We start from the raw sequence: 25,131 nt of genomic DNA on the forward strand, positions 1-25,131 counted from the left end.
CAGACCAAACACTTGACATGTATTAGCTGTGTGACCTTGGGCAAGTCACTTAACCCTGATTGCCTCACAATAAAAAAAAAAAACAACAAAAAACCAAAAAAACCAAAAAAAAAAATGTATTGTGGAATATAGTGTAAGGTGTTGGTCTAAACCTCTTTTCTGCCAAACTGCTTTCTAGTTTTCCCACTTTTTATCAGATAGAGAGTTCTTTCCTGAGTAATTAATGTTTTCCACTTTATTGAACCCTGATTATTGAGTTTCATTGTTTCTGATTTTCCTTCTCTAATTTGTTCTACTGATCTACCTCCCTAATCAGGACCAGATGTTTTTGATGACTACTGCTTCATAATATAGTTTGAGACCTGCAAGTACTATTCCCCTTTCAATCCTACCTTAGCTTTATCATTTCCCTTGATATTTTAGATTTTTTCCCCAAACTTATTATTTTATTAAGTTCTATAAAGTATCACTTTGATATTTTGGTTGGTATAGCATTAGAAATATACATTTAAATCAGCCACTATACATCACCTTCCTGGTTATGAGAACTTTCTATCCACTATACCAGTGGTCTCAAACTCAGAAACAGATAACTGTGGGCAGAATATTGACTTAGAAAAACCACAAATTTACATTGTTGTTAAATTTTTATTTATCTTATTAGACATTCCCCAATTACATTTTAATCTAGTCCTGGCCCCACTTTGTCAGCTGCCTGAAGAACACGTTTGACACCTCTTCTTTACACCATAGTTGTCTCCACATACGTATAGTTTATGAGAAGAGCATGTGTTACATCCTGGCTTCTCTCAGTTATCTGGGCCTGAAAGAAGTCTATCTGTTGGGCCTAGATTACCTTAAATAGCACCAATTTTTACCAATGGCATCTTTCAGAGGAGCAGGCAATGGTGCCTCGAAGGAGCTCAGCTAATCACCCCAGGGCTAGCCTTCTGATCTATAATTCTCTTAGTCAGAAAAGCATCACAGTCCCCAACTTCACTTAAGCTCCTTAAAGGTAGAGACCAGTTATTTTATTTACTTTTATATCCTACACATAGGCCTCAATAACTGTTTATTGGATCAAGTTATTGATTTTAGATGTAAATAGTTGATATCATGTACACTAACAAAATGGCCAAGTATAAATATTTGGTTCCTCATTCATTCATTCAGCAAACTGTTGAGTTCTTCTTATATTCAAGGCCTTGTGCCAAGAGGGAGAAAAAGATGAATCATGCATGATCATGAATCATTTTAATTACATTGGAAAGACCTAGCAGCGAGCACTGAATATTCTGTATTCGTTTTTTAGTTATTGGGAATGGGATTTCTCTTTGAATTATTGTCTCCTGGATTTTATTATTATAAAGAAGTCCAGTTGATTTTTTTTTTTTTTTTGGCTGAGGCAATCAGGGTTAAGCTAGTAAATGTCAAGTATCTGAGGCTGAATTTGAGCTCAGGTCCCCCTGACTGAAGGGCCAGTGCCTTATCCTCTGTGCCACCTATGTGCCCCAATCCAGCTGATTTTTGAGGATTTATTTTGTACACTGAAACTCTCCTAAAGCTGTTGTCTCAAAAGTATCTTTGCCAATACCTTAGGATTTTCCAAGTAAATCATTCTATCATCAGCAAACAGAGATAGATTTATCTTCCCTTTTTACATTTCTTTACATCTTTAATTTCTTTTTCTTGTTTTGTTGCTATTGCTAGCATTTCTGGTATTATATCAAATAATAATGGGAAGAGTGGGTACCCTTACTTTACTCCTTTACTTACTGGAAAAAGTTCTAATGTATTCCCATTGTATATTATATTTGCTTTTGGTTTTAGACGTACGTTTTTTGATATTAAAAAAATCATTCCCTCTAAGCCTATACTTTGAAGGGTTTTCTTCATAAATTACTGTCCTAATTTATCAAAGGTTTCCCCCACATCTATCGAAATAATCGTGTGGTTTTTGAATATTTTTATTTTTAATATTATGAATTATTGTTGATTGTTTTGCCTAATATGGAAGTATCTTTGCATTCCTGGTATAAATCCAACCTAGTCACAGTGAATGATTTTTTTGATAAATCTGTCAAGATTTTATTCAAAACTTTTATTCAACATTTTTTATTGATATTGGTCTGCAGTTTTCCTTCTATATTTTATCTTTCCCTGGTTTAGGTATCAGGATTGTATTTGTCTCATGAAAAGATTCTAGTAGGGTACTTTATCAATTTTTCAGAATAATTTGTGTAATCTGAATACCATTTGTTCTTTAAAAAGTCTGATAGAAGTCTCCTGCAAATCCCTCAGGACCAGGAGTTTTTTCTTTGGTAGTTCCTTTATAGGTAATTCTATTTAGTTATTAAATATCTCTAGCTGGCCTTCTGTTAATCTGGGTATTTTATATTTTAAGGTATTCCTCTATTTCTTTTTGTTCAGTTTTTTAAAAAATACATAACTGTGTCTTATAGATTCTGATTATTCTCTTTATTGCCTTCCATTTTAATGTGATTTTACCTTGTTAATTTGCTATTTTGTCAATTTGATTTTCTGCCTTCTATCTTTTAATCAAATTGGTTAAAGGTTGATCAATTTTATTAGTCTTTTCAAAGAACCAGCTTTTGTTTTCATCATTTCTATAGTTTTTTTGGTTCCTAATTTATTTTTCTTCTAATTTTTAATATCTCCTCTTTTGTGCTTCTTTTAGGTGTGTTTGTTGGCTTTCTAATCAAAATGTATATTTACTTCATTAATCCTTTCTTTTTCTATTGTGTTAATGTCTATTTGTAAGGATAACAGTTTCCCTGTAAGGACTGCTTTAGGTGCATCCCAGAAATTTTGGTATATTGTGTCATTATTATTGTGTTTTTTTGACATAATTATTAATGTTTAAAATTTTTTTCTTTGATCCACTCATCATTTGGCATTTCATTAAGTTTCCATTTGTGTCTGTGCCTTACTTCCTTTTGACATTACGAAGATACCAGTGGAACTCAAAGGCCATCCAAATCCTGATCTCTCCCTATTGCCACATGACCAGACTGCCTATTTTTCAATAATACATTTCATTGATGATGTCCTTTACTGTCAAGAATGACTAAAACAATAGGAAGATTATTCACTGCTCATGTTTGAGCTCAATATAATTAAAATGATACTATCCAAATTAATTTACAGATTTAGACTTATGTAAACCAAACTATCAAGGAGATACTTCTTAGAGCTACAGAAATTCACTTGGAGCAATAAAAGGTCTATATAATCTCAAAGAAAACAGCGGAAAAAACAAGGAATGAAGGGGTAGTAACACTTCCAGACCTCCAGTTTTACTATATAAGGATAATCATCAAAACTATTTTGTAAGAGTTAAAAAATGGAAAAGCAAATCAGTGGAACAAAGGAGATAAGGAAAAGTTGCCAGCTGGACCTAATTGTAACTTTGGGTTACTGTATTTGATAAACCCAAGAACATAAATCTATAGGATCATTAATTTGGAGCTTGGAAGGTGCCTTTGAGGTCATCAAGTCAGTATCACTCTTACCTGTGATAAATCACTTTTTATTCCTGGGCAACTGGGGTTCCAAAACTTGAAGCTACACCACAACACTAATAAAACATCAGAACTAAAAGATGTCCCTTCATTTCAAGACGTTTGAGGCCATTAAAGAAGCCCAGCAATTTCTTATTTCTGTTTCAGTCTGCGAGATTTCCATCCCTCCAGGACGGGAGTGTAGTCTCTGGAATGAATTCACACTCAAGTATTCTTTGAGTCAAGATGGCAGAAGATCTATTGTTGCGCTATACAGTGGGTAAGGATTCTCAAGGAACTTGCAACCTAATAGGAATGATGCTAAAGTTTATACAGGAAAAGTAGTGTGGCAAGTATGCTAATTAGGTGATTCACTACTGGAAAGGGGTGGGGGGAAGAGAGAGTTCCTAAAGGGTGTATTTTTGGTCTGTTATGTCTGTAACAAAACAAGTTTCAGGAGTTGACGTCTGTAGCTTGACCTCTTGATTACATATGGTAACTGTAGGCATCAGTATTTGATAGTTCTGCTGGTATAAGACAGTCCTGTTCATACAAGGGAAATTCTACAGAGGTCAGCTTGTTCTTATAACAGGGAGAGATAGTTTGCCTCACTGGGTCCACTCAAGAGTTATTGCCAGAGATAGGGTCCTTGGGCTGGTGGGAGATTGCCAGGGATAGTGTTTAAGAGGCCAGGGAGAAATTTGGATCCAAGCGCAGGCGCCCAAGCACCCCATCATTTCCAGATAATCTATGCTGCTCTCCTCTCCCTCCTCTTAATTCTGGGCTCCATCAAAATAGCAATAGGCAATTTCACAGAATCATAACGAGATTCATGAGAGCCATATGGAAAGTAGGTAGGAAAGAGACTCAAGAATAAAAAGTAAACACATGGTGAGGAAAGGGCTGGTGTTCCCTAATAACTCCCCCTGGCAGCTGGGTGATGGACAGTGCCCAGAGTCATGAAAACCTGAATGCAAATCCAGCCTCAGTCACGTACTGGTCTGTCACTCTGTCTGCCTGAGTTTTCTGATCTGTAAAATGGGGACAGTAACAGTCCCCACATGCCAGGGTTGTGGTGTAGAAGAGATACTATTTCTTCAGAATGGGCTTTCTTTTCAGATTTTAAAACACTAGCTATTGTTATTTCTGGATTTCCAAAGGTAACCCAGAGGAATAGGTATAAAAGCTGCCTGGTACAGGGGGCGGGAGGTGTAGACAGAAAAAGGTGAATGGAACAGAAGAGCGAACCCCAGGGCCTGAAGAAGACAGGGTTGGGTAAACATGTGCCCCCCAAATCTGGAGAGAGCCGGTGGACGGCAGGGCAGGTTGGGCCCCGACAAAGGCCCGGGCGGACCTTTGCTCCCGCGCCCACAGGGAGCCCCGCGAGCTGGGCAGCGCGGACGGGATGGTCACCTCCAAGGAAGCGGCCCAAGCCAATGGCCGGGCTGTCAGCCGCGGCTGCTTCTTCTCCCCTTTCCTCTGAGCCAGGCCGACCCCAAGCCTCCCCACCCGCCGCGATGACGTCACCGGCGCGGGACCAGCCCGATTTCCCGGCGCCAAACTCCATCCTGGGGCTCCTAGGCTTCATCCCCACCGCCATCTTCCCTGTGGGCAAGGAGGTAAGGAGGCTGGAGGGGAAGGTTCGCAAAGAAAACGATTGGGGGCCCAGACATCTAGGCTGAAGAGCCAGACTCAATTAAACACTTAAGAGTCCCGCCAGTAGGATTCTGTTAGAGGGAGAAGGGGTTGTGCGTGCATCTCCTGCTGTTCCGCACAGGATGTCATGGAAGAGTGTGCAAGTTGCCTTTGGACTACGAGTCCCAAAGGCCTCCAGGGTAGAGTCCATTTTTTTCCGGACTACATTTCCCAGAAATCCAGGCGGCGAAGTTCTCGACAGACCTAGCGCCAGCTTCCTTTCTCTTGCTGGACTCTGAGCCTTGAGCTCCCTTACCCATTGAAGCCAGAGGGCAGCTTCGCCTCCTGCACGCTTGTGTAGACTGCGCTTTTAGACTTAGTCCCAGGCCTTAGCGGGTCGGACACTTGTCTCTATTTCGGAGTCACGTGCCCTTCATCCTGGTCTCTATAGCAACCACTTGACAGTGGTCCGTCGGCCTCAATCACCCCGGAAAGGGCGGAAACCCAGACCGGAGGTTCCGGGAAATGTAATCTGGAAGTGGAGGTGCGGACTGGGTTGGACGGAGGGCGGAGGGGCGGGGTTGGGGAATAACTAACTTCTGCCTCAGGCGAGGAAACAGAGACCAAAGAGCTTGTGTTGATGACTGCTAGCCCTTGCGTCACTTGAGAACCCTCGCGCCCGAGGCCTGTGATTTTGGCAGTTGAGTTTCTTGGCCTCTGGCTTTGGGGGGAGGGGAGGGGTTGTGGAATTATGGGGAGGGGGATTGAGGAGACCTGGCAGGGTGCGGTTGGGCGAAGAGATTTTGCATTCCTGGGGGGCGGGGAAAGAAAGAGTCTGTCTGGGTGTCTGCGCATGCTCCATGGCATTACTTGGACTCTCTGGGGTCCATCCTCAGTGAGCTTTCTTGCCGCTAGGGGGCGTATGAACTTCGTGTTTATTTCAATTTTCCCAAATATCCAAATTTGCTTAGGAATTACTTGGTTAACCCGTTAGTGTTTCTTTTCTTCCCGTCATATTTTACGTTCAATGAATGATCATTTTGAAGGACCCTCCTTAACTTGTCATAGTCCTCTAATAGCATCATTAGTTTAATAACTCTTTGTTAACTTTGGTTTCTTATACCTTAGGGTTGTCCTTGAAGGGAACATCTTTGAGGCATAGATCCTTGTGGAATTTTGTTTTGTATTTCTTAACTTGAACAAGCTTAAATGGCTGTGGAATCTAGAGAGGCTGTAGCCCTGGATCCCCAGAATCCAACAGTGAAAGAGAGACTTCAGGTGGTAAACATGGAGGAAGAAGAGGATTACCTGTGGGGAGAGAAAGGTAGCCAGAAGAGGAACAGCCCTTCCACCCAGGAGATCTCCCGCCTGCGGTTCAGGCAGTTTGGCTATTATGACACCCCTGGACCCCGAGAGGCTCTGAGCAAACTCTGGGAACTTTGTCATCAGTGGCTACGACCAGAGATACACACGAAGGAGCAGATTCTGGAGTTGCTGGTCCTGGAACAGTTCCTGACCATTTTGCCAGAGGACCTGCAGACCTGGGTGAGAGATCAGCATCCAGAGAGTGGAGAGGAGGTGGTAATTGTGCTGGAAGATTTGGAGAGAGAGCTTCTTGAACCAGGACAACAGGTGGGAAAGGGCAAACTTAATTTATTTTGGGAAAAGAGTGTTCTTTTGTCTCTTCCATTAGAGAGTGAGCTCCTTGAGAGCAGGCGCTGTTTTTTTTTTCCTCCTACCTCTGTATTCCCATCACTTAGCACAGTGCCTTGCATATGATTTGCACTTCATAAATGTTGGTTGACTTGATTTGTCGATCAAGGCAATAGTTATGAGAAGAAAGTAAGTAAGCACCAGTTTTTAGTGTAATTAACTAGGACTATTAATCCATGTATTTGTCTCTTTTTTATTCTCTTATTACCAGCTGCTCAACTGCTCTTGAAGATATGAGATGTAAGAATTTCCTCCTAATTGTAGGGGACTGTAGAGAACATGTTTGTGGAATCATTCAACAAATATTTTTTGAGTGCCTACTGTAGTTAAATCAGTATTATTCAATGTGAGGGCTACAAAAAATACATAATCTTTAGTTCCTCTGACTTCATTTAAAAATTGACAAAATTGTACTAGCCACAATTCAATAAGCACAAAAGAATAGACAATAAACAGTAAACTAAACAATAAACAATAAAATGCCTATGCATTGTAACCTCCTTGAGGACTAAGAGTCCAGTTGCAAAAATAGGGCAGTAACTATAATTTGAATTAGAATATAATAAAGATATAGGAGGGTATCTAGGTGGTGCAGTGGATTGATCTCTGGAGCTGGAGTCAGGAAGTTTTCGTTGCTGTTATTTATTCCTTTCAGTCACGTCCAATCCTTAGTGACCCCATTTAGGGTTTTCTTGGCAAAGATACTAGAGTGGTTTGCCATTTCCTTCTCCAGCTCATTTTACGGACGAGGAAGCTGAGGCAAACAGGGTTAAGTGACTTGCTCAGGGTCACGCAGCTAGTAAATGTCTGAGGCCAGATTTGAATTCAGGAAGATGAGTCTTCCTGAATCCAGGTCTGGCACTCTATTCTCTGGATCACCTAGCTGCCTCTAGCATCAGGAAGATTTGAGTTAAAATCTGATTGAAGACTAGAGTCAGGGAAACTGGTTAAAAGGCACTAGTGCAGTGTTTCTTATACTGTGGGTTGTGACCCTATGTAGGGGCGTGAAAAATTTGGCAACAGTAAAAGGTTTCTGAACACACAAAGACCAAAAAGTAAAAATCAAACACACAGTGAATCTGAGATGTTTCTGGCAGTGCTTGTGCATCTCACAACTTCGCTACAGTCTTGGTTCTTAAAACAAAGCATGAACACTTTGTACTGCATGTGACCTGTGGCCACGCAAAGCTAACAGACTGCTCTGGAAATGCAGAAAGGGATCAGGAGTGGAAAAAGTTTAAGAAGCCCTGGTCTAGAGGAGAGGTAGAGAGAGAGCCTGATGTAGCAATGTAAATGGAAAGGAGGAGATTTGATCAACAGGGTTTATGTCTCTTCCTTTTTCCTTGTTGGCCATATCCAGAGACAGTGCCATGGTTTCCAGCTGCATGTCTGAGAGGGTGTTGGTTTCATTAACAGAAATAGAAGGGGTTGGGGGTGATAACAGAAATGGAAGGGGTTGGGGGTGAGAAGAACTTACTTGTTTAGTTGGGGACTGTTGACCTTGGGGGGCCCCTTCATTAGAAATATCTAGTAAGTAATTGTAGTCCCTAAGGGAGGTTAAAGGCACATACAAGTATATTAATCCTTGGAGAACTAGTTTAAGTATTTAGGGAATAGTTGACTAGTTTGGGGTGGAGGATCCCTATAGGGTAATAGTTTGAAATGAGACTAGAAAGGGAACAGGGTCTAACAAGACGGGCTAAGGGATTTGAACTTTTTCAGTAATATTGGAGGAGCCAGTGAAGGGTTGTTGGTTGTGTTCTTGTTTTTGAGCAAGAGTGTGTTATGAAAAGTAGTTTTACTAAGATTATTCTGGTGGTGTATTGACTTTGTTAAGGAAGATTGGAGGCAAGGAGACCATTTTAGGAAGCAATATCTGTAGTCAATCAGTGAACATTTATTAAGCATCTTCTTTGTGTAAGGAACTATGCAAGGTGATGTGGATAGAAAGACAAAATCAAGTGGACTTAGTGAGTGACTAGATATGAAGCATTAGGGAGCAGATAAAGGATGAGAGTTTTTTGACCTGGTTGACTTAATTGCCAAATTTACCTGAAAATGAATGAGATCTCTAGGGAAAGTATATATATAAAAAAAAGTTAGAGGGCAAAGAACTGAATCCTGGGGTAAGCCTGTTTGTAAGTGTATAGAAAAGAACCATAGAACAACATAGAGAAGTGGTCAAAGAGATAGGAGAACGAGGATAGTGTGGTATTATGGAAACCAAGGAGAAGGGGGTCAAATGTGATACTAAAATGTAGGTGAAAATAAACATGGAGTGGGAGGGATGCTGGTAGAGTGTAAAGTGTGTTGAATTTGGGTTGGGAAGACCTTTGCTTGAATCATGAATTTTCCTCTTATTCTAGAGTGAGCCTTTTAACTTCTCTGGTCCTCACTTTCCTCACTCTGTAAAATGTTGGACTAGATACTTTAAGATGCCTTTCAGCTCTCAATCTGTTATCTTCTATCACAACAACAAAGGAGGTAATCAGATTTTCCCAACTTTTTAGCTAGTGTGTACTAATATACTCAAAATCCTCCCTAACATTCTACTCTTAGGCTTAGTGCTTAAGAACAGTTCTTATATATATATAATCTATATCTGATTGCTTATTGTCTTGGGGAGGATGGGGGAGGGGAGGGAGAGATAGAATTTGGAACTTAAAACTTTTAAAAAAAGTTTAAAAATGTTTTAACATGTATTTGGGGAAAAAATAAAATATATAAAAAAAGAACAATTGTTGGTAACATGATTTTTCATACTTTTTAAAAGTTAAAGTAATGTTATGGATGTGATAGGTCTACAAATGGTTAAAGTTAAGCCCATGATTTATTTTTAATTGGTAAAAATGGATAAATATTATGAAGAGTTTATCCACAATTGCTTGAATTTTTCTTGCACATTCATCTTGCTAAATACTAAATTGTTCAAATATCCACATCATGATAACATTAGCACAAATTTCATGAGATTTCCTGTGTGTCAGTAACAAAAAATTTCCTATGTGGTTAATTCTTTCATGTGCCCAGTCAGCCATTTTCTTGAAAGGCAGTGGACTATTCATTAGTAATAAAAAGTGCCTCCTGGGTTGTTTTATGGTAAATCTTAATCCAGCCAGTTTGAATCTGACAAACAAGACTCTGGTTCTTCCTCCCCTGTCCTGTATCCCTGAAGGAATGTACTTTCTTTCTATATTTTATGTTTTAGCCTCCGTGGTGATTCTTTCACAAAGGCAAACATATCTCGTTATCTCCAGGTTGCATCAAGCACACAGAGAGAGGCAGGGGCCTGGGAGAAGATGGCACCCTTGAGAGCAGCACAGGATGCACTGAATGTCCAGCTTCAGCCTATGGACGCCCAGATCAAGTGCGGGTCTCCCGAGCCCCAGTTCCTGCAAGAAAGAGGTGAGGAGCAAGACTGAATATCAGAAGGAGGGGAAGAAGGGAGAGAAGAGGCGGCGATGGGAGTGGGGGTTATTTTTAAATGGGTTAGAACAGGGTCTGGCTCCTGAGTTTCTTGCCTTCAGTGATTAAGAGGTGGTGTGATATACAGGATTTGGTATCAAAGGACATCAGTTGAAATGCTGGCTTTGCCAGTTCCAATCAGTGTGATTTTGGGCAAGTCATGTAACTTGTCTAGGCCTCAGTTCTCTTATCTGTAAAGTGCCGGATTGGACTAGGTGGCCTTTCAGGTCCCTTCCCATTTATAATCTGATTCCATGAAGGGATTTTTATTTTAAAGACTAGTCTTCTCAGGAGCGATATGATTTTATATGAGAAGGAAGCAACCAGTAGACAGGGAAGCATTGAAGATTAATAGAGGGGATGGTACAGGGGACAAGTACTGGAGAAGAAGGGATGGGCTGACATCACTTGTTCACGTAGTGGGGTTTGCCTTGGCAAGGAGAAGGACTTGCCTCTTATGAGAGACTGAGGTGAAGGAAGCGATAGGAAGGGAAATCGTCTGCATGATATGAAGTGAGGAGAATACTTGTCAAGCAGCCAGGTTCTCGGCAGAGGGGGTGCTAGTGGTGGTGGGGTGGGGCCAGGGGATAGTGAATTAATTAGGGGGAGGTATGAAAGAATTGTCTTGCTGCAGTGAGAGCCCAGTTAAGATTATGTAACATAAATTTTTAATGGACCTAGTCTACACAATTTCTGTTTTCTCCACCATTGTTCAGGAACACTTGAGTGAGAGTGAAGGCAGAGGATGATTGGAGCAATTCAGAGTTGAGCTAGATCAAATAATAGGACCGGGGGCAAAGGGGCTCAAGAGAAGAGGACAGTGTAGAGCTAATAGGGAGCAAGATAGGGAAGGGAGGAGAGCAGTGTTGTTTGTCCTTCATTTTTGAAAAGGATTAATGACTTCATGGGTGATATCTTGACTTTCGAGTGAACTGGACCTAAGTGAGGCAGAGTTGCACAAAGTCATTAGCCTCACTCTCTTTTCCTGAGTCATTGAAGTCCAGTGGCAGAACAAAAGTCAAGACAACTGGTGATGGCCCAGGATGCAGTGGATGACCTTGACATCTTCAGTGCCTGACCAGACTGAGTGCTCCACAGCTCTTGCTTCAGCCACCTTCATGGCCGTTGGAACAGATTATTCTCATCTGCCCATTCCGTTGAGGGGGAAAGTCTTCATATGCTTAGACATCTCCCTAACTCACCAATGAGTTTGAGGCCTGTTGGTGACCTTCAACCTGATTTAGCCCCTCTGCCTGGGTAGTTTACCAGGGTGTGGCCTGGTGAACGCTACAGCTTGTTGGAGCCGCAGATGAGTTAGGTGAAAGTGGATACCAAGGGTGGATGAGCAGCCCTGAAAAGGCTCAGTAAGCCCTCACACCAGAGGTGCTGGTGTTCTGTGGAGTACTAGCTACCTGGCAACTGCCCATCAGCAGATGCTAATTGAAGTATTTATCTTCTAGTCTTATCTCTAGATTTATTGATCTCCAGTTAAAGGTAGGAGGAATTAATCTCCAGGAGGATAATCATTGGGTTGAAGAATTCTCCCACATCTAGTAAATACAATCAGCATTACTGATCTTGAAGATTCAAGGAGAGGCTCATTCTCTTGTGCCTACAAACAAGGCCATGTCTCCCCTGTCTTTAAAAAACCCTTACTCGATCCTTCCATCCCTGGTAATTACCATTTTATATTTCTTCTGAATTGTAGCTAAACTCCTCAAAAAGGCTGTCTATAATAGGTGCCTCCACTTTCTTCTCATTCTCTTAACTGCTTACAATTTAGCTTTTATCCTTATCAGCCCATTGAAACTGCTCTCTCCAAAGTTACTAATGAACTCTTAGTTGCCAGATCTAATGTCCTTTTCTTAGTTCTCATTGACCTATCTGTAGTCCTTGATGCTGTTGAACACTCTGGTCCTTCATACTCTTCTCTCTAGATTTTTGAAACACCGCTGTCTCCTCATTCTCCTACTTTTCTGACTGTTCCTTCTTGGTCTTTATTGCTGGATCCTCTTTCAGGATCCTGGGCTCTCTTCTCTTCTTTCTCTATACTGCTTCCCTTGATGATCTCACCAGCTTCCATGGATTTAATTACCATCTCTGTACTGAAGATTTTCAAATTTACCTATCCTTCTCCAAACTTTCTGCTGACCTCCAGTCTCTCCTTTCCAGCTGTCTTTCAGACATCTCAAACTGTATGTACAATAGACATTTTATACTCATTATGTCCAAAATAGAACTCGTTATCTTTCCCCCTAAATCTTCCCCTTTTCCTACCTTCCCTATTACCATAGACAGCAATAGCATCCTCCTCGTCCCTTAGGCTCACAACTTGGAGTTTATTCTCTACTCCTCACTATGTCTCACCCTACATCCATTTTCTTGCCAATGCCTGTCAGTTTCACATTTGCAGCATCTCTCGGATATGCCCCCTTCTCTCCTTTAACACTGCTATCACTGTAGTGCAGGCCCTCATCATCTCATAGCTAGACTTATTGCAATAGCCTGCTAGTAGGTCTTATACCTTCCTCCCCACTATGTAGTCTTTGATCCAGTGACATAGCCTCCTGGCTCTTCAGGAACAAGAAAGAAAGAAAGAATTCAAATACTGTGAGAGGATGGAACTAAAGGGCACTTTGGAAATGTTAAAAGCATAGTACACATTTCTGTTTCCTTAAATCTTGCTTTAATAGCATATAATAATGAAAATGATAGAGCAATTAGTAATTCTAGTAATGTTTATATTATTAGCTTTTTGAATAAATAATTCCATGTAAATTTTTAGAAGTTTAATTGAGTAGAAACTCATTGTATCAGAGACCTATGGTTTGGAAGGACCTCAGAAACCATGTGGTCCAGGGGTTCCTAACCTTTTTTATGTCATGGACTCCATTGACTACGGGCCCTTTCTCTGAATAATGTCCAGCAAATACATAGGATTATAAAGGAAACCAGTTATATTGAAATAAGGTTATCAAAAACTTTTTTTTAAAGTTCATGGACCTCAGCTTAAGAACCCCTGATGTAGTACTACCCTCTTATTTTACAAATGAGGAATCTGAGGTCCCTGGAAATTAATTGACTTGCCCAAGGTCACTACACAGGTGGTAAGTAACACAAATAGTCTTTGAACCCTGGTCCTCTGATGCTAGACCCAAGTCTTGTTCTGTTGCCCCATAGTCTCTCCTAATGATAATTTCCATCTCAATTAATGATGCCTATAGGAAGTCTGGTTGTTCTAATCATAAAGCTATAACCAGCGCATCACCCTAGACCTACTTAGGTTAATTACAAGCTTAGGTTAATTGTGAGCAAAGTAGCCAAAAGTTAAGATAGCAGTCTAGCATGACTGGCCTGTGAAACTTAAACCTATCAACAAGGTGCCCTTTATCTTTTCTAGCATTCTTCTTTTTTCCAAGTTCTTGGGCCCATTCTTTTCTACTGTTTCTGGTTCATTCCTCCCAAGAACGGCCAGATAGCTCTCTCATGGAGGTAGGAGCTGCAGGGTACTTGTTGCTCATAGGAATTCACTGTGGCCAGAAATAACTTCATCCTCAAAATACTGAATTAGTATAACCCAAGGGAATTTGAAAGATCTTTTCGTCCATGGGAAAATGGATTTGAGTTCAGCGGGGCAAATTTCCATAGTTCCCCCTTCTCCTGCTGGCAAATCTGTTTCAGAAGAACACCATCCTTTGTCTTGGAAGGTCACTCCCTCCTTTGGGGGAGATGCTGTCAGAAAAAACCATCCCTCCCATGGAGAGATGCTGATTGGCATTCATTAAGCAAGGATCATGAGGAACCTGCTACCAAAATTTTGCCTATGATGGCACCGGCAGGAAAAGCCACACTCCCTGAACTAATATAAGTCTAGAGACCAGAATGAGAGACATCACAGCCTCGCTCTAGTCTGTCCAGGTCAAGCGACATCTGGATGGAGTACTGTGTTCATTTCTGGCTGCCATATTTTAAGAAGGCTATTTACAAGCTAGAGCAAGTCTAAAAAAAGCAATCAGGATGCTGAATGGACTCACAACCATGCCGCAGGGGAAATCAGTCAAAAGAACCTGGAGTGTTTAGTCTGGAGAAGAAGAGACCTAGGGAGACATGGCCACTGTCTTCAAATATCTAAAGGTGTCTTATATGGAAGAGGGATTAGGTTAAATTTTTTTTTTAAAGTTTTTTAGGCAATTGGGGTTAAGTGACTTGCCCAGGGTCACACAGCTAGTAAGTGTCAAGTGTTTGGTCTGAGGCCCGATTTGAACTCAGGTCCTCCTGACTTCAGGGCGAGTGCTCTATCCACTGCGCCACCTAGCTGCCCCGGATTGGGTTAAATTTTATCAAAGCCCTAGAATACAGAACTGTAGGCAATGAGTGAAAGTCGTAGAGAGGCTACATTTTTAGGCTGATTATAGGGAAGAAATTTCTGATGATGACTGCTGTCTAGTTTTGGAATGAATGACCTCAGAGGAGAGAGTAAAATAGTTGTTATTAGAGTACTTTAAGCAGAGATTGGACAAATGTTTGTTGGAGAGAATTTAATTCAATTCAGCAAACTTCAAGATTATTTATATAAGGCTCTATACTTGAAATAAAACATAATAACCCCAGCCCTCAAGAAGCTTACATTCTACTGAGAGGATCCAATTTGTACCCAGAAAAGTAAATACAAGAAAATTCCAGGAGGGAAACAACACTTAGTACTGGGGGTATTAGGAAGAGCTTAGTGTTGGAGGTGGACTTGAAGGAAGTTGGAGATTCTAGGATGTGGAAAGGAAGAGGCATTACAGGCCTGGAGGACAGCCTAGGCAAAATTATAGAAAGGGGAGATGGAATGCAGGGATTGCATTATTTCAGAAAGAAATTGTACTAGATGACCCTTAGTCATCTGGCCTCTCCCACATCTGCTAGTCCATGTTCTGTGGCTTGGAAGAGTATAAACCAAGTGCTGTGGGAGTTCAGAGGAGGGAGAGATGATCTCCAGAGCATGGAATCAGGTGAGGCATCATGGCGGAGAAAGTATTTGAGCTGAGCCTTGAAGGATAGATAAGATGCTGACAGACAGAGATGGGGACTCAAGGAAGGGCTAAATGGATTTCGGGTGACTGTGATAGGGCAGTCCTTACTTTAGCTAGCTTGGAACCAAAACCATCACCTACTTGTTACAGGAGGAGAGTGTAGCCAGTGCGGGGGTGACATTCTGGGCATTTCTCCTCCTCTCTACATGGTAGTTAACCACTGAGTCTCTCTTTTGGTGGTAATGAACAGTTTTTTCTCTCCCTTCTTTACTTAAAGCCCTTTTGATTAGATTTATAGGAAATCAGGCATATTCTCCCCCCCCCCCCTTTTTACCGTAATTTAAATTTTTTTCCACTTACATGTAAAAACAATTTTTTACATTCTTTTAAAAAAAATTTGAGTTCCAAATTCTCTCCCATCCTCCCTTGTTTCCCCTCTCATTGAGAAGGCAAGCAATTTGATATAGGTTATACATAAGTAGTCATGCAGAACATTTCCATGTTAGTCATGTTGTAAAAGAAAACAGACAAAAAAAAACCCTGGAGAAAAATAAAGTAAAGATAAAGCATCTGCATTTAGATTCCATCAGTTATTTCTCTGGACATGGCATTTTTCATAATGTTTTTCATCATAAGTCATTTGGAATAGTTTTGGCGCATTGTATTGCTGAGAATAGCTAAGCCATTCACGGTTGATCATCATACAATATTGCTGTTCCTGTGCAATATTCTCCTTTTTCTGCTCACTTCACTTTGCATCAGTTTATGTAAGTTTTTCCAGGTTTTTATGAAACTATTCTGCTTTTCTTATAGTACAATAGTTTTCTATCACAATTACATACTACATCTTGTTCAGCCATTCCCCAATTGATGGGCATCTTCTTGATTTCCAATTCTTTGCCACCACGGAAGAGCTGCTATAAATATTTTTGTACATATAGGTCCTTTTCTTTTTTCTTTGATCTTTTTGGGGTACAGACTTAAAAATGGTATTGCTGGGTCAAAGGATATGTACAGTTTTATAACCCTTTGGGCATAGTTCCAAATTGCTCTCCAGAGTGGTTGGATCAGTTCACAACTCTACCAACAGTGTATTAGTGTACCAGTTTTCCAATATCCCCTCCAACATTTGTCATTTTCCTCTTTTGTTATATTAACCAATCTGATAGGTGTGAAGTGGTACCTCAGAGTTGTTTTAATTTCCATTTCTGTACTTAGTAGTAATTTATAACATTTTTTCATGACTACAGATAGCTTTGATTTCTTTTTCTGAAAACTGCCTGTTCATATCCTTTGACCTTTTATCAATTGGGGAATGACTTGTATTCTTTTGACTCAGTTCTCTATATATTTGAGAAATGAGGCCCTTATCAGAGAAACTTGTTGTAACACCTGCCCTTACCCCCAGTTTTCTGCTTTCCTTTTAATCTTGGCTACATAATTATTTTTTTTGCAAACTTTTAAAAAATTAGTGTAATAAAAACTTTGCATTTTATATCTTCTCTATCTCTTGTTTTGTCATAAATTCTTCCCTTCTCCATAGATCTGACAGGTAAGCTAGTCCTTGCTCCCCTAATTTGCTTATGGTATCACCCTTTCTGTCTAAATCATGTAATACACTCTGCTGTCTGCTTCCATTTTATGGGTGAGTTCATTCCATTCACATTCACAGTTATGATTACTGTGTATTTCCCTGCATCCTACTTTTTTTTTTAATTAAGCATTTTATTTTCCCTCAATTACATGTAAAAACAATTTGCAACATTTGTTTTTAAAATTTTGAGTTCCAAATTATCTTCCTCCCTCTCCACTCCCACATTGAGAAGACAAGCAATTTTATATAGCTTATATATGTGTAATGATGCAAAATGTTTCCTTATTAGTTACGTTGTAAAAGAAAACAGACCCCAAAAAAAACCCCCAAACCCAAGAAAAATAAAGTAAACAAAAACATGCTTTGATCTGTATTCAGACTCCATCAGTTCTTTTCTTTGAGTATGGATTGCATTTTTCATCATAAGTCCTTCAGAGTTGTCTTAGATCATTGTATTGTTGAGTATAGCTAAGTCATTCATAGTTAATCGTCTTACAGTATTGCTGTTACTGTGTACAACGTTCTCCTGGTTCTACTCATTTCACTTTGCATCAGTTCATGTAAGTCTTTCCAGATTTTTCTGAGAGCATCTTGCTTATCATTTCTTGTAGCACAGTAGTATTCCATCATAATCATATGTCACAACTTGTTTAGCCAATTCTCCAGTTGATAGGCCTTTGGACATAGTTCCAAATTGCTCTACGTAATCGTTGAATTGGTTCACAATTCCACCAACAGTCCATTAGTGTCTCAATTTTCCCACATCCCTTCCACCATTTGTCATTTTCCTTTTCTGTCTTATTAGCCAATCTAATAACTGTGAGGTGTAGTACCTTGTTGTTTTAATTTGTATTTCTCCAATCAGTAGTGATTTAGAGCATTTTTTTCATATGGCTATAGATAGCTTTGATATTATTTCATTTGAAAACTGACTATTCATATCTTTTGATCATTTATCAATTGGGGGATGGTTCTTATTTTTATAATTTTGACTTATTTATATATTTGTGAAATGAGGCCTTTATTAGAGAAATTTGCTTCAAAAATTTTTTCACAGTTATGAGTGCTGACTATATTTCCCTCTGTCCTCTTTCCCTTGTTTATTCTATTCCCTCTCCTTTCATCCTGTCCTTCTTCAATAGTGTTTTACTTCTCACTACCACTTTCCCCCATCTGCCCTCTCTTCTATCAGCAGCCCTCCTTCCCCAGTCGATAAAAGAGGGTTGGAATAGATGCCTTCTGGGGACCCATCCCACTCTAAATCTGTGATCTTGTCACCTTTCTTATTCTGTTTCCTAATATGTAAAAATAAGGATAATCATACTTCTTGCTTATTAAAAGAGTTGTAATAACTGCAACAGGCTGGGGAGATGCAAATCCTTGTTGGTATTCCTTTAAGGAGGTTTCTTTCTCTCAGCACACATGACATTTGTGTTTTCTCTTGATCATTTCAGATTTTGAGACTAGTATCAAGTGGTCCTTTCCAAAACAGGAACTTCCTGAAGAAGTAGAGTCAAAGGAGAGGATATCTGGAAGATTCCCAATGGATATTTCCAAGGGAACCGAGATTGGAGAAGCCTATGAATGTGAAGGCACTTTAGATGAGAAGCAAGGAGACACAATGGAGAAAATAGATGGATCCCTTTCCCAGGATGGAATTATGTTAGTGACCATCCCTTCTGAAAAAACTCTGTTAGGAGACAATGGTGATGAGTATGGTGAAAGTCTGAGTAGTTGCCATATGAGCTCAGACCTGGTTATACAACATAGAGGAGAGAAACCCCATATATCTAATACAAATGACCAGAACTCTAGCCAGAATTCGTCTTCTAGTGTACATCAAAGAGATCAGACTATCAAGAAACCTTTTGAATGTAATGAATGTGAGAAAACCTTTAAGCAGAACTCAGAACTTCGAAAACATCAGAAATGTCATATGGGAGTGAAACCCCACAAATGTACTCAGTGTGGGAAAGCATTTGGCCGTGGTTCTGATCTTAGGAAACATCAAAGAATTCATACAGGAGAGAAACCCTATTCATGTAGTGAATGTGGGAAAGCCTTCAGGGGGAGCTCAGACCTTATTCAGCATCAAAGAATTCACACTGGAGATAAACCCTATCATTGTAGAGAATGTGGGAAAGCCTTCAATCAGACTTCTTCCCTTATTCAACATCAGAGAATTCATACTGGAGAGAAACCCTATGAGTGTAATGAATGTGGCAGAGCTTTCAATCAAAGCTCAGCTCTTACTCAACACCAGAGAATTCACACTGGGGAGAAGCCCTATTCATGTAAAGAATGTGGGAAACCCTTCAGGCATTGGTCTGGCCTTATGACACATCGAAGAGTACACACCAAACTTTGACCCTATGCATATTCTGAATATGACAGATCTTCAGACAACTTGTAACTTTTGTTAAGTTTCAGAAAAATATAATGGGTTTATAACCCCATAAAGTAATTATGAGCTCCTCAAGGGCAAGATCTATGTTTGTCTTATTGTGTTTGGTCCTTGCCTTGTGCCATGTGCCTATGAGAAATAAGGTTTATTTTGTGATAGATTAATCTGAGTAATAAATGGAGGAAACATTAATTATTTACCTCCTCCCTTTACTTTTTAGGAAACTCAAGAAATGTGAAATAAATGGGAATGTAATATCTTGAGCTGGAGTTTAGTTACTCCAAGAAACTATGGATTGGATACATCAGATTTGCTTTGCCTTTAGCCACTGTCAAGGAATTCCTGTATTTGTTGTTTGTCATTGACATCAGGGTGACATGGATATTGTTAGTGACTCTCCCCCGGGTGTGATCATCCCATACCTCCTTCCCTACCTCCAGTGACATCTGTCTCTGAGGAACAGAGCTAATGAGGAGAGTGATTCCAATATTTTTTTTTCTCACGAGAATAATGCAGATAGTCTGCATGTCTCTGAAGAGGTCTGACAGTGAGGAGGGGCTATTAGTATGCCAAGAAAGAAAGGACATAGACATACTCATATATTTCTTAATGTTTGGCATGTAAGGTATTTACTGTTATTTTTGTAAATAGTTATCTTCTAAGAGGGGAGGGCATATGATTTTTGCCATTTCACAGGTGGAACTGATGTCCCAAGAAAAGGAGGGTTGTACTTAAGGGGACAGGTTTGGGTGCCCAGAGCCCCCTCCTCAGGTTGTACAGTATAGACAGGTAAGTCCTCTGAGATGAATTAGGGACAGTTTCTTTTTAAAGGGTCCAAACAGAAAGCTGTTGGACTGGAGAACTAAAGAGTAACAAATATAGGGCTTCACAAAGTTTTTTATTTCTGTTCAAGAAGAGAGGACTGGGCCTTGAGCCAGGTAGAAAGGATGTTTAATTTAATAAGTAATTCTGATCTCAGTTATTGATCCCTCCCCACTTCACGCCTTCCATTAGCCAGAAGTTATCTTGAAGCTTGACCAAACTCAGACCTTGTGGTCCTTTTCCTGAGGAGCGCACCTTTCTGTCTTCCTGGCCCAATGGGACATCTCACTTCCTTATTACTTTCTTCAGGGAGAGGGTGGTTTGAGATTTTCTGTTTTCTCTCAGGTCAGTGCTGAAAAACTGTGATTTGGAAGAGTATTCACTGGCTCAGTTCCTGGAGTGGGTACCTAGTGTATAGAAACACTGGGCCCCTCTGACCTGAGAAGGTAGAGAAGACGCTGTCTAGCTTCTCTGCTTCTGGAAGTCACATTTTTCCATGTTGCTCTGAGTTTGGCTTGACTGACTTCATTTTTCTTCTGTAGACTTTTCCAACTACAGTCTCGGAAAGGGATTTTACCTTTTACCTCTTCTTTGATCAACCAGTGCTATGAAAACTATTCCTAGTGAGGAAAGGAGTGTGAATGTGCTGTGTGCATATATGTATTGTAAGCACATGTGTATATTTGTTGTCCATTCACTATTTTTGTTCTTTTCATTGCCTACCTTACCCTTATTCCTGCATTGGATAGAATGGAAAGTCCTTGAGATCTCATTTTTTAAAACATGAGTTGTCTCCCGGCATCAGAATCTTTTGCCATTGTTCAGTCCTTCCTGTTATGTGTTGGTGAAGTTAGGAGGATGTGGCCCTGGGAATTGGGAGGTGGGTGATTTGGTAACCACACCAGTAGAACTCAACTTGGACATGCTACCTAGCTCACTGATGAATGGATATCATGCTTGCAGTGGCACCTGATAAGTCCTGGACTTGGGTTTGGGAAGTGCACATAAGGAAAGCATCCCTCCACTAATACAGGGAAATGGCATCGTGGTGAGTGTGTTGGAATGGTCAGCAGTTTCTCAATTTAGAAATACTTGTTTTTAGACCAATTAGTCCACATCATTAATACCTGTCCAGGATGTGAACGTATCAAGCATAGGACCAAAGGAAAAAGACTAAAAGCATAATAGGGTTATGGTCAAATCCTGAGTAACTATGGAATTGTAAGGAGCCACCATGTTGTTTTTGCTGGAGACAGGAGTTGGTGGTAGTTGGAGTCTACAGTGAGAACTGAGGTCTGGGGTTTAGAGTTGGAGGGGGTAGGCTGTCCCATCTTTAGCTCTGTTAATCTAGTTCTTGGATATAACATGTTCTGAAGCATTTTTTAGATGCTGAGTCAACCAGGCTTTCTCCCAAGGCATGTGATTTTTCTGTGGAGAGAACAGGTGAGACGTGAGATAAGGAAGAGATTGAAAGCTATAAGGAACCCTAAATCTCAGAAGTCATAGAATCACTGAGCCTAAGAGTTTGGCATCTCAGAAATTAGTCCCATACTTGATTGAGAATTCTTGCTACAATATCCATGAAAACCTCTGGGGACCTCTAGTGAGAGAAAACCCATTCATTACCTTCAGAGGCAATCCCTACTACTTTTGTACATCCATAACTAGAAGTTTTTGCTGACATCAAATGTAAATATCTCTGCAGATTCTGCCCCTGAGGCCAATCTGATTAAATCTAATCCATCTTCCACTTGACAGGCCTTCAGATACTTGATAATTACCATGTTACTTCAACAGATCCTTTTGGGCGTCTTTAGTTTTTCATCTTGGGTGCCCTCTTCTGCATATGCCACATCTTGTACATGTCCTCAAAACCTATTGTATCTCCTTGTTTCATTAGCGGCAGGCTTCATTAGAGGTGCTTAGGCTGGCAAGACTTTATTCTTTATCTTTGATAAAGCTATGCTGGCACCTAAAACTGAACATAATACTCCAGATATGATCCATTTAAAGCCGAGGGCAACAGAACTTTTACTGTCTGGATTGATACTGATCTTGTCAGTGAAGCTTAGTATAGCATTGGCTTTTTTGACTGCTGTTGGAGTGCTAACTCTTATTGGACTTATGGTTCACTGGAACCTTCAGATTTGTGTATGTGTGCGTGTGAACCGATGCTTACCTGTTCTCTACTTGAGAAATTGGTGGTTTTGAACAAAGTGTGGAACTTTATTTTGATCCATGTGAAGTTTCATCTTATTTGACTTAAGCCATTATATTGTCTTGTCAAAGGTCTTTTTGTAAACTAAATCTGTCATCCAACAGGTTAGCTGTTCTTCTGAGCTTTGTGCCATCTACAAATTTGACAAACATACCTTCTTTGTCTTCTTACAAGTTATTGATGAAATGTGGAAGAGCTTAGGGTCAAGGACAGATGGCTGAGACAGTCTGCTGGAGATCCCCTTTCAAGTTGATGCTCCATTGGTGACTATTTTTTTGGGTCTGTTCAGATCCACTTACCTGTACTGTTACATAGTCCATGCCTCTCCATCTTGTCCCCAGAGATAATGTGAGAACCTTTGCTAAATGCTTTGTTCAGATCTAGCAATTCTAATAAACTGTATCTACATCATTCCCCTGATCTACCAGTCTAATTACCTTCAGTAGAGGCAGTGAGCTTAGGCTGGCAGGATTCCATTCTTTATTCTTGATAAAGCTATTGCTGGCTTTTAGTAATCTCTTTTTTTTGTTATCAGTGCTTGTGAAATATCTCTTTAATAGTGTTTTAGAATATTGTTAAGAAAAAAAGTCAAGCTCTCTGTCCTGTTCTTGCAGACTCCGGTCTCATCTCTTTTTTTGAAAATTGGGAACATTTGCTCTTGTCTTATGAGACTCATTTACAACTTTACAAATAGATTGCAGAATTAGAGAAGGATGGAGCTTAGGTAATTCAAGAATCATTGTTGTCATGGAAATTTAGGGTAGAGTGTGGCAAATAAATTAAATTTGGATGGGTCAAAATGGTTTATGATACAGTGAAGTTCAGCAGAGAAGGGTGTGGGTAGATAGCATTCAGCCAGGGCTAGAGTCCCATGGGGGCTGGCTCCCTTATCCCCTCCATCTTAAGCCACACTAGGGTAGCATGCTGGGTGGTAGCCCAGATAAGCAGAGGATTTGGGCTCTGCTCAAAGGCATGGCACTTTTAGGGCCTTGGGTTTACATGGAGTCTTCAGACAAAGTGCTTGCTTTGGCAGTTGTCACATTGCTGGTGAGGTGATAGGGTCAGGGAACATGGATTAGCATCTAAAGTAGAGTTCCTAAAAATTAACTAGGAAGGCCAACTCAGGATGAGGAAGGTAGAATTCTAACTTTGTTGTATCAGCGAGTTTGTGGGAGAGCTTCTGCAACCAGTTCTAACTAGAACTGTGTGCAATTAAGGTTTAACCTTACCCAGCAATGTGTAACAGCTGACATGCTTAGGAGAGTGGGGCCATGGAGTCTTCTAGTCATTCATTTGTACTCTCCAAAATATATGAAGAAAAGAAATTGCATAAGAAAAATTTTCAAAATTATTGGATATGGGACAGACTGCATATCACCAGAATCCATTGGATGCTGACAATAACCAATTCCAGATTCAACTCACACAGATCTGTTATTGTTAATTATAGAGCTACAGGAATAACATGACTACAAGTAAATAAGTAGAAAAAACTCACCTTCAAAGAACAGCAATTTGAGTTTTTCACCTCAGATGAGAAAAGACAGAATTTCAATATGATATATAAAAAATTAAGGAAAATTGGACATCATCCCAAGACCTATCGTACTCTTCTGCTAAATTTCATATACTATTTAATACTTTCCTCTAAAAATGGGCATTTGGAACCCCCACAGCTGTTACAAGAATTTCTACAGGAGTAAGCCCTCTTTAAGGACTTTGATATGTAAATCAACCCAGAAACAGAACTTCAACAGGTAAATCCTAAAAAAACCCCCAAACTTTACAGATGTGAATGACTAATTGATAACAATGTAAATTCTGAGTTGGGTTTAACAGATGTGTTATGATGTATAATTGTCTCAAAGTGTGGGGAGATTACTTTGGGAGGGGACATCAAAATAAACATTATCCTTAGAAAAAGTCCTCAACTGTGTCTCTCTGTATTCATCATATTTGTTTCTTACAGCATTGTACTGTTACATAACATTCTGGTACCACAGTTTGTTTAGCTATTCCCTAATAGATGGACACGTATTGCTTCTAGTTCTTTGGCAGTCAGTCAGTAAGCTGTTATTAGACATCTGTTAAGGGCCTGCTGTGTGCCAGACACTCTGCAAACAGTCGTGATCTCAAGGACCCTCATAGTCTAATGGGGGAGACAGCATGCAAAATATTTTGTACAAAAATAGATACGGGATAAATTGGAGATAATCAGCTCAGGGAAGTCACTGGCATTAAGGGGGATTGGGAAAGGCTTCTTTTAGAAAGTGGGATTTTAGCTGGGACTTGAAGGTAGCTAAGGAAGCCAAGAGGTATCGATGAGGAAGGAGAACATTCCTGACATGGGGGACAGCTGTGTCAACAGACACAAAGTTTTCTGCTTGGTGTCTGACTTGGGCAATGCTAGACTAATTAATTCTAAGGTAGCTTTCCCTCCACGCCCCCAATCCTGCCCAGGGTTCTGGTCTAGCCTTTTCAATCTTATCGTAGCTATTATGATCAGTAAATCAGGGCCAGGAGCCCTCCCAAACGAGGTTCTTACTTTGAGTCCTAGTATTTTCCAGGCCTCTGTGTAGTGTGTTCAATCATAAATCTTCTCTTTCCGGACTTAGATTACTGGTGTGTATGTAATCATTCAATCAATCAATTTATAAGACTTTATTAAGCACCTACTGTGTACCAAGTCCTGTGCTAGGCACTGGATACAAAACCAAAAATGAAATGGTTCTAGGAACTTG

The 25,131-nt window shown here is 40.2% G+C and overlaps 1 protein-coding gene across 4 annotated transcripts in view; it reads left to right on the plus strand.

Annotated features, from left to right (window-relative positions):
* The first annotated feature begins 5,099 nt into the window (after positions 1-5,099).
* Positions 5,100-25,131, plus strand: part of LOC114043976 (tryptase-2-like) — a 61,296-nt gene continuing 41,264 nt past the window's right edge. Inside the window, exons 1-4 of one of the 4 annotated variants that reach the window (XM_027863277.1) lie at positions 5,100-5,140; positions 6,285-6,788; positions 10,127-10,274; positions 18,401-24,308. In XM_027863277.1, coding sequence (XP_027719078.1) covers positions 6,366-6,788; positions 10,127-10,274; positions 18,401-19,314 — 1,485 coding nt within the window. In that variant the 5' untranslated portion in view covers positions 5,100-5,140; positions 6,285-6,365 and the 3' untranslated portion in view covers positions 19,315-24,308. Of the gene's footprint in view, positions 5,141-5,446; positions 5,701-5,754; positions 5,857-6,284; positions 6,789-10,126; positions 10,275-18,400; positions 24,309-25,131 lie in introns of those variants that run through there. The other 3 variants (XM_027863276.1, XM_027863275.1, XM_027863279.1) reach the window with 3 other exon arrangements.

The sequence above is a fragment of the Vombatus ursinus genome, unplaced genomic scaffold (genome assembly GCF_900497805.2).
Source record: "Vombatus ursinus unplaced genomic scaffold, bare-nosed wombat genome assembly UNPS02014770.1, whole genome shotgun sequence".
Classification (NCBI taxonomy): Eukaryota; Metazoa; Chordata; class Mammalia; order Diprotodontia; family Vombatidae; genus Vombatus; species Vombatus ursinus.